At 42.7% G+C, this 10000-nt stretch overlaps 1 protein-coding gene across 1 annotated transcript in view; it reads left to right on the top strand.

The window, feature by feature from the left end:
• The window catches only part of LOC143019355 (uncharacterized), a 5502-nt gene extending 2102 nt beyond the window's left edge, over positions 1-3400 (top strand). Inside the window, exon 3 of the mRNA XM_076174993.1 lies at positions 1-3400. This exon is cut by the window's left edge and continues 109 nt beyond it. Within this exon, the coding sequence (XP_076031108.1) occupies positions 1-3400 (3400 nt within the window).
• The last annotated feature ends 6600 nt before the right edge of the window (positions 3401-10000 follow it).

The raw sequence follows: 10000 nt of genomic DNA, 5'->3' as shown, positions 1-10000 counted from the left end.
GAGAGAAGGAGTCTTTAACTATCTCACGAAGTGCCGGCGCCTCTTCCAGCAGTTTGTCGTCGACAACTACGTGAAGATTGAAACTTCCCGGTTGAACTATATCGAGAACGAGCACGGTATGCGCAAGGAAAGGGCCGATATGTTGAACTGTAGCAGCAAGAGCGATGTCGGGCAACGTGTAGTGCTCTCGCCGTCGTTCGTCGGCGGGCCGAGATACATGAAACAGCGTCAACAGGACGCCTTAGCGTACGTTACGGCCTACGGGGCGCCCGACTACTTCATAACCTTCACGATGAATCCCAGATGGCCGGAGTCGGCAGGGGGCGACAGGCCGGATTTGATAAGCAGGGTGTTCAAGTTGAAGCTAGACAGCCTAATGGACGATCTGACGCGCGGAAAGGCCTTCGGAGCCGTAAAGGCGTACCTCTACAGTGTGGAGTGGCAAAAACGAGGTCTCCCGCACGCTCACATACTGCTCTGGATGGCCGTTCGTGTGACCGCGGATACTGTGGAGCAAGTCATAAGAGCCGAGATACCCGACAAGGAAAAGGAACCGAGACTGTACGAGACGGTTACTCGGTGTATGATACATGGGCCCTGTTTGGGCTTTGACGAATCGCAGTCCTGTTGCCAGCAAAAGGGTAGGAAACCCGGCCAGTGCGGTAAGGGGTTCCCGAAGAAGTGCAGAAACGACTTGCTCTTTGGAAACAACGGCTACCCCGAATACAAGAGGCGTCCCATAGGAGAAGGAGGAAACTCCTTCACGCTCAAGATGAAGGATGGACCCGTCACCATAGACAACTCCTGGGTCGTTCCGTACAACCCCTTCCTCTGTCTAAAGTACAATGCTCACATCAACGTTGAGTGTTCCAATTCCATAAAGGCGATAGCCTATGTGACAAAGTACGTCAACAAGGGATCGGACAGAGTGCTGTTCACAAAGACGACGGGCGAAGGAGAAAACGAAGTCGTCAATGAAGTTAGGAATTACCAAGAGGCGAGGTTCATCAACTCTAACGAGGCCACCTGGAGGATCTTCAGTTTCGATATTCATAGATGCTCCCCTGCGGTTTTTATGCTGGATCTACATCTCGAGGGCGAGAAATCCGTCTTCTATACTGATAGTATGACGGCCGAACAGGTGGAAAAAAAGGTTAATGCCGATACTCACTTAACTGCCTTCTTCAAGATTTGCCGGCGGGACGAGTTTGCGAGAACGCTATACTATTACCAGATGCCCCTGCACTACGTATACAATATTAGGACGAACAGATGGGAACAACGGAAGACGGTAAGGGGCAGTCTCGGCCGCATACGAGCTGTGACCTCGAAAGCGGTAGAACTCTTTTTCCTGAGGCTGCTCCTAACCCATAAAAAAGGCCCCACTTCGTACGAAGATCTCAGAACGGTAGACGGAGTCATGTACGACACAAACCTAGAAGCTGTGAAGGCGTCGGGCCTGCTCTCTGACGCTTGGGTTTGGTCGGAGACGGTAATGGACGTCATCAACAGCACTAACGACAGGAGACGGCTTCGGGAAACCTACGCGTGCATGTTGGTCTTCACCGACGATATGCAGGATCAGTCTGTTATATGGGAAGAGACAAAGGACTACTTCTCCAGCGATTTCCTGCAAGCGGCACGCTTGACGGATTACAACGAAGACATCTACCAGGACGCTCTCGACGACATTCAGCAACATGTGCTCAACTGCGGAGGTGGCTCGATTACCCAATACGGCCTCCCCGCTTCCAGAGGGGGGGCGAGACCCTCGAATCTCCTGAGAAGAGAAAGGGCCTACAACAAAACAGCGCTGAAGGAGTCTGTTGAGGAAAAAGTTAAGCTTCTCAACAGCGGTCAACGTGGCGTTTACGAGCATGTGATGCATCGGATCGAGAACGGACACCGCTACGGGCACAACGGAGTGTTCGTCAATGCTGCCGGCGGGACCGGCAAATCTTTCCTCTTGAATCTGTTACTCGACACGGTCCGTTCCCGGGGGAAGATCGCGTTAGCGGTCGCCTCATCCGGTATTGCGGCAACAGTCCTCTCCGGGGGCCGCACGGCCCACAACATGTTCAAGATCCCGTTAATGGAGTTTGACGAAACTAAAGCGTGCTCCGTCAAGAAGAACACGGAATTGGCGAAGCTCCTACAACAGACCGAGCTGATCGTCTGGGACGAAGTCGTAATGGCGAACAAGAACATGCTGACTGCTGTGGATATCACTCTTAGAGACATCATGGACAACGACGAATTCATGGGGGGCAAAGTGTTTGTGTGCGCAGGAGACTTTCGTCAGATCTTGCCGGTGATAAGAAACGGAGGGAAGGAGCAGGAACTAGCCCACTGCATCAAATCGAGCTACATGTGGGAAGGGCTCGCGAAGATGCAGCTTACGGAGAACGTCCGTCTCAAAAAGGACGACGTCAAGAACAGCAAGTTCGCGAAGCAGCTGTTGACGATCGGGTCTCGCGAAAGCGGCGAGATCTACTTCGGAAGGGGTTTCGGTGTGCGAGCGACTTCGAGAGAGGAGTTGGTCTACAAAGTTTACGACGACTTCGGAGCGAACCACTTGAACCTTTCCTACTTCGAAAAGCGGTCGATAGTCTCGCCGACCAACGACGACGTCGACTCTGTGAACAAGATGATCTACGATCTCAACCAGGAAAAGGAGGTCGTGTACTACAGCGCGGACACGCCGTTGGATCAGGAAACGGATATCCAGGTTTCAGTGTTCAACTCCATGACCAGCCCGTCTGTGCCGTTGCACGATCTGAGGCTGAAGATCGGCTGTATCGTGATGGTGATGAGGAACATCTGTCCTCCTATGATATGCAACGGAACACGTGTGATGGTCACTAACCTCAAGAAACACATTGTGGTGGGGAAAATCTTAGGGGGTGCTTATCGGGGTGAACAGGTATTGATCCCGCGAATTGCTCTGGAGTCGCAGGACACTCCCGTGCCCTTCAGGCGAAAGCAGTTCCCGATAAAGTTGAGTTACGCTATGACGATCAACAAGAGCCAGGGACAGACTTTTGATCGCTGTGGGTTACTGCTGGATTCTGTACATTGCTTCGCGCACGGTCAACTGTATGTAGCCTGTTCTAGAGTAACGAACTGGGACTCTTTGGTGTACTATACGGGCTGGCGAAGGGCTGGAAAAAGTGTTGCCCCCCGGCCTGCTGTTAACGTGGTGTACAGAGAGTTGTTCGAGGATTATTTAGAGGGAGAAGAGGAGGAAAAGGGGCCCACAAAAGCGTCTTTAGTTGCGGCTACCCGCATTCCCGAGGAAGTGGACGAGTCCGACAGGACAAACAACATCCCGGAAGACATACACAAAATCTCAGAGGAGGAATGGCGGAATATGTTAGCGCCCGACTGTTCTCGAAAATAGAAAAGCTGGAGGAAAAGCTGAAGAAGGAGATCGAGGCTGTGATGGTGGCTTTAAACCGCTCTAGCGATGACGAAAGTAGCTCCGATGGCTTCCCGAAGAGAAGCCGTGAATCCGAAGAAGACAAAGAAGAGGGGCACTCTTCAGGGGGTTATGTTACTTCTCCGCCTTTTCCTAAGAAGGTGTGTGTCTGAGTGAATAAAAAACGTAAATGTATTGATTCTTTTATTAGCCTTTCTATATCCTTACTGCAAGAAATAAGAGCATGGTTAAAACAGGGGCGAAGCCCTAGGGCGCGAAGCGCCCGCGAGCGAAGCGAGCTTGCGCGAAGCGCAAAAGCCCCCTGCGGAGCAGGGCCGGCGAAGCCGGTGGGCTTGTTATACAATCATTTTACATATATATGCTTTCTTCTTACAAAAGCTATCATGGTTTGTGGCAACATTAATTTCACAAATATGAATAATATTTATGGACACATACAATGGTTTGTTTAATCATATTAATTCTTATGTCACAAAAAGGTTACACGACCTAAGGGGATACTACAGTAACGGCGTGTTCCCACACCATAAACCACCTAACTTTAACCCTTAACCCTAACCAAAATAATATTTTTAAATGAAATATAGTTATCCAAGTACCTGGAGTAATAGGGTATCAGAATGTATATGGTTATGGGGGTCTATCTTCAGAACCCTAAGAGGAGTTCGTGAACAAACAAACACACAAACAAACAGAAAGACAGAGGCTACTACTTTATTATAGTATATATATACATATACATATATATATATGCACTATATATATATACATTGTATATATGTATATATATATATATATATATATACTGTATATATATACATATATATACATACATATATATGTATATATATATTGTATATACATACATATACATATATATACACAAACACACACACACACACACACACACACACACACACACACACACACACACACACACACACACACACATACACACACACACACACACACACATATATATATATATATATATATATATGTATGTATTCGATAGGCCAACCCTATACACGAAGCTAAACTACGTCTCCACCAACCATGACCCCTGCCCTTCTACTTCCAACTCTTCAGACAATTCAATTCCTACTCACATCACCATGACAATATTCAACCTCATCACAGTCATTCAGGACGAGACAACTTGATCACTCTTTAACGGTAGGAACATTCCTGTACACACCTCCCTCACTAAAGTTCACTCAGAAATACTACGTATGAATGTCACAGACGACAAAACAAATATATCCATCTTAACATCCAAAATAGATAAGCATGACACTTAGGTGGTAACGTCATTCCGTCTGACTTGTTTGAGGAAACATATTCATTTGATACATTTGTAGAACAATTAAAAAGTCATTTGAGGTTTTTGAGTCACTTGGAGCACTTTCTCCCCTATACTCTCTTGCAAAAACGTACAATCATGGCCCACACACCACTAAAGAAAGAGCAGTCAAAATAGCTTCAGCATTTAAGAGCGAACTCAGGGAAAGTCTCAAAAACTCAGACTGGGTAGTCTCCCTCACTGCATACTTTCGCCCTCTCTCAGAATTACACCCAGACACACTACAGAAAGCCAGCCCCATTACATTCACTCCAGATATCACATTAGGCGAATTATAAAGGAAATTATTTAACACAGAACAATTTATCACTCAGATACAAAATCAGTCAGTCCCCATAGCACAAACACACACGATAGCACAGATCACACGGTCCGTCTCACAGAACACGAGAGCAAGACATACTTCGCGCACGCAACATCACTCACGACAACGTTCTTTTTCAAGAACACGAATGTTTAGTACATACTGCAATACACCAGGAAACCTCGTCAACACATGTTATCACATATACCCGTCACAACCGAACCGATACTGCGAGCATATTGATACCTGCTTTCACTCAAGTAATTACTGCCGTATCTTGCTAGCACGGAGACAACACAGACAAGAATCCCCAGATAGCTCTTCTGCTAGATATTCATGTAACCCATCTCCTGCAGGGCATGCACGTAATACATCTCCCTTGTGACTACAGGATACAAAAACTCAGTACACGCCCAGGACAATTACTCCATACCAAAATATTTCATTTTCTACTCTACCGGTACACACTCTGGATATCCCAGACATGTCTTAAGATTCCTTAACTCTCTATGCTAAGTCTAGTAACACCAAAATGAAAATATTTTTTCGACACGGGCTCCCCAGTTAACATCATGGCATTACAAACTTTCTACAGATTCCGCACTGAAACAAAATGTGTCACCATTTTGGAACCCCCCCCCGATGTCAACCTTTGTAATGTAGATTGTGTACCGTTCCCAATCATTGGTAAATTCTCCCTAGACATTAGCTTCAAAGATGAGTGCCTAGCCATTCTAATTACCACCTACGTAGCTGACGTCTATTTCCCTGCTGAAACAACATAATATCATCATTTACACTACTCAACATGGCATCATTTACGCTAATCTTTTCCTCCCTGCATTGCCATCAGCAAATTCCCACAAAGTCAACCACATCAACGTGTCCAAGCAGGCAAAAATTGATTTAACGCCAATTAATTCTAGTACAACTGTTCAAAATAACTCTGCTTCATCACACGAGAATGCACCAGCTCTTAATTCAGATGGCACCGACACACACACACACACACATTCCTACGACTCCAACTCTTCCATTTCACTACCAGCTGTAGACATGCATCATTCTAAGCGTAACAGACGCGCAAACTCTTCCCGTATGTCAAAATCAGCGAAACTTAGGACAAGACGCCCTGTAAATACCATTGATGTTTAAATTGTTTACATCACTAACCACAAGCTCACCTCGACCCTCTCCCCCAAACCTACAGTCCCCCTTCCCCGGCTATAATCTTAGAAATCGAACAACAAGTTCATAAAATGTATATTCTTGCCTAGATGAAGGGAAACAGTATATACTTTCCGCATGTTCATACTATTGTTCATACCATTAAGCATATTTTCATGCCCAGGTCCTGCAATCAGGCCTGGCTTGCCTTGTGTTTTGTTTTCTTTCTATCTCCGTATCACCAATATCACTGGGGTTAGTGATAAATAGCGAATCAAGCCATGTTATATTTAACTTATGCAACACTTCGATGACTAGCGTGCACACGCGCACACTCACAATATGCTACAAGACGTAGTTTCAACGACGAGACTAGTGTCTCCCTAAGGGCTTCCATTGTTCGGTGACCAAACTCACCGACTTTTCTTGACAACGCCCTTTTTACAACAAAAGATCCTCGGCGTCTCAGATCAAGAACTCTACTAGACAAAGGGTCCAGCTGTCGCTCGGGTCAACACCTGCACGTTATTGGCCGATGTCTCAACCGACGCAACGAAACCTTGTAAATCTTTACTCTGGTATGGCATTTGTACATATGTAGATATTATGTATCTGGCAACCTTTCGACCATTCCTGGGGGCTTGCTGTATATTTTGTAGTGAGATGCGAACTTGGAGAAGTAAAGCCAATAACTCCGACCGAGTTTCTTTCACCACCAATTCCAAATGTAAAATACCACAACGTAATATATATATATATACATATATATATATATATATATATATATATATATATATATATATATATATATATATATACTTTGCAAAAGCTTTTGATACCGTCCCCTAATAAGGACTACTTACTAAATCAGCTTCAAACGGGGAAATTCTTGGTAGCCTATTAAGTTGGACTACTTAGTTAAACGATTGAAAACAGAGAGTTGTTCTAAATGGTAAGACTTCTAGATGTAAAAAATGTTACGAGTGGAGTTCCTCAGGGTTTCGTTTTTGGGCCACTTCTATCCATAGTGTATATAAATGATATAGACTACGGATTAAAATCTATTGTCTCCAAATCTACTGAAGATACAAAAATGTGCGGAATGGCAAATTATTACTTAAACCAATTGTATATTCAAGATTATGTAGAAAAATCACAGCAATTGTCTGAAAAGCGGCTAAGGAAATTTAACACAAGTAAATGCAAGGTTATGCACATAGGTGAAAATAACAGTAAGTACGATTACAAGTTATTTCAAAATTCGTTAGCAAAAGTGGATAGTGAAAAGGATCTCGGCGTAATTATCAGTAACGATCTGAAATCATCTAAGCAGTGTATTTCAGCCACTGAGAAAGCAAATATGATTCGAGCACTGATTGCGGGATATTTTGACTTCAAAAGTCCGTCTCTCATTACCAAGCTATATAAATCGTCAGATCGTCCACATTTGCAATATGCTATTTCCGTATGGTCACCGAATCTTATTAAAGATATTGACAGAGTGGAAAAGGTACAACGGCGATCCAGAAAGCTGATTCCATATAGAAAAAAAGTCATACGAAATCAACTAAAACATATGAATCTATTTTCCTTAAAAAAAAAAAAAAAAAAAAGCGAAGACTCGGAGGCAAGATAATTTTAAGTATAATTTGGAATAGTAAAACATAAGATGAATAGCTGCATGCAGGAAGAAAAACATGGATTCAAGAGGGGCAAAAGAACGATCAAAGCAATATTTTAATTTGAGGATGATCACAGAGCCAACAAGATACAAAGGGATGTTTCTATGTGCTTTATACATTTTGAAAAGGCTTTTTGACATGGTAAGACATAAGGTAAAGAAAATGATGATGATGATGATGATGATGATGATGATGATGATGATGATGATGATGATGATGATGATGATGATGATGATGATGATGATGATGATGATGATGATGATGATGATGATGATGATGATGATGATGATGATGATTATGATGATGATGATGATGATGATGATGATGATGATGATGATGATGTAATGATGATGATGATGATGTAATGATGATGATGATGATGATGATGATGATGATGATGATGATGATGATGATGATGATGATGATGATGATGATGATGATGATGATGATGATGATGATGATGATGATGATGATGATGATGATGATGATGATGATGATGATGATGATGATGATGATGATGATGATGATGATGATGATGATGATGATGATGATGATGATGATGATGATGAATTTTCGTGTAGGTGGGAAGGACTTGAGATTGTTGCCTAAATTATATCGAGACCAAAGCTGCTGTGAAGACTGGATAAGACAGAACTGATTGGATGAAAATACGAATAGAAGTCAGGCATAAGTGAGTGCTCTGACCCACTTTGTTCTTATTATAAGGATGAAAATATAAAAAGAAATTACAGAAAACTGATGGAATAATGATAGGGAAGAGGAATGTGAACAACATACAATACGCTGATGATACAATGTTCCTTGCGGACTCCAAAAAGAATCCAGACATTGATTGCCTAGCAACAAGAACCCTATGAAAGAAATAGACTGAAGATCATCAACAAAACAAAAGTTATAGGAATCACCAAATGAAAGAGCATAATGTATATAAAGGTATCTAAAGGAAAAATATTTAGCAAAGGGAAAGATTCAAGTCTTCAGGGAAAAAGAGTGCAAAAGGTAAGAGCAAATGTGGGTTGTAAATGGATAAAGGAGGGAACCCATTCTATGAAATGTTCTGCTCATCTGCTTTAAGAAGGAAATAGGCAAGGACTGACTTACCAATAGACTGGTTAATGAATGGAATAGACCTAGTAACAACGTAATGAGTGCTGAGACAATTGGTAGTTTTAAGAGAAGATGAAATGACTATGGATAGGGATTACAAGTAGTAAGGGACATGGAACTGCCTAGTGTAGTCTATATGGCCTCTTGCAGTCTCCTTCATTCTTGTGTTTTTACATAAGTTAGTTTGAGTGAGTGAGTGAGTGAGTGATGAGTAGGGTCGCCCTAAGTGGAAGCGGTGGAGGTATACAAGCTTCGGCTGTCCATTTCCTCTGATGCGCCTCCTAGAACCTTTGTTGTTCATCAAAGTAATATGTCGGGAGGTTCTGAGGCAAGAAAGGTAGTTGAATTTATTTCACTTGTTTATGTTGTCGGAGTGTAGTTTGAATCGGCCACCACCTTCATAATCGGGGAAAAAGCTCTTGATATGGTTATCTGTCTATATATCAAAGGCCTCTTCGTCTTTACAAGGGAGGTATGTACCAACTTAAAATTGTTACATTTCATAAACCCTTGGAGTATAGAAATACGTTTAATATTGGGTGAAGAAAATGAATGTAGTTTTTACACATTTTGGGCTATCTACTGTTCAAATCGTACAAACTTTAGATGGAAGTTTGGTCTGAAGCAGTATTATTTGTTTTGACATTCCCTTGAGTGCAGATCATATATCATATCACGAATGAATTCGATCCATCGCAGATAAGTGTATAAAAACGTAACAATAATTAGGTTCGTCCGAGGTTTGATATGATGTGGATCTTATCCATGAAATTTCTTTAAACTTTTCGTTCAACTCCTGCAAGGCCCAGATAATTTTATTCAATTAAGTAAATTGATCAGTCTTATTTAATCTATATCTCCTTTAAGATAGAATTATACTCATCAAATGAATAAAATAACATTAACCTATCTGTGTT

The sequence above is a fragment of the Oratosquilla oratoria genome, chromosome 37, assembly GCF_046742065.1.
Source record: "Oratosquilla oratoria isolate Oo_2021 chromosome 37, ASM4674206v1, whole genome shotgun sequence".
In the NCBI taxonomy this organism is placed as follows: Eukaryota; Metazoa; Arthropoda; class Malacostraca; order Stomatopoda; family Squillidae; genus Oratosquilla; species Oratosquilla oratoria.
The sequence above is the reverse complement of the archived record's forward strand: the minus strand, read 5'-3'. Positions and strand labels throughout refer to the sequence as shown.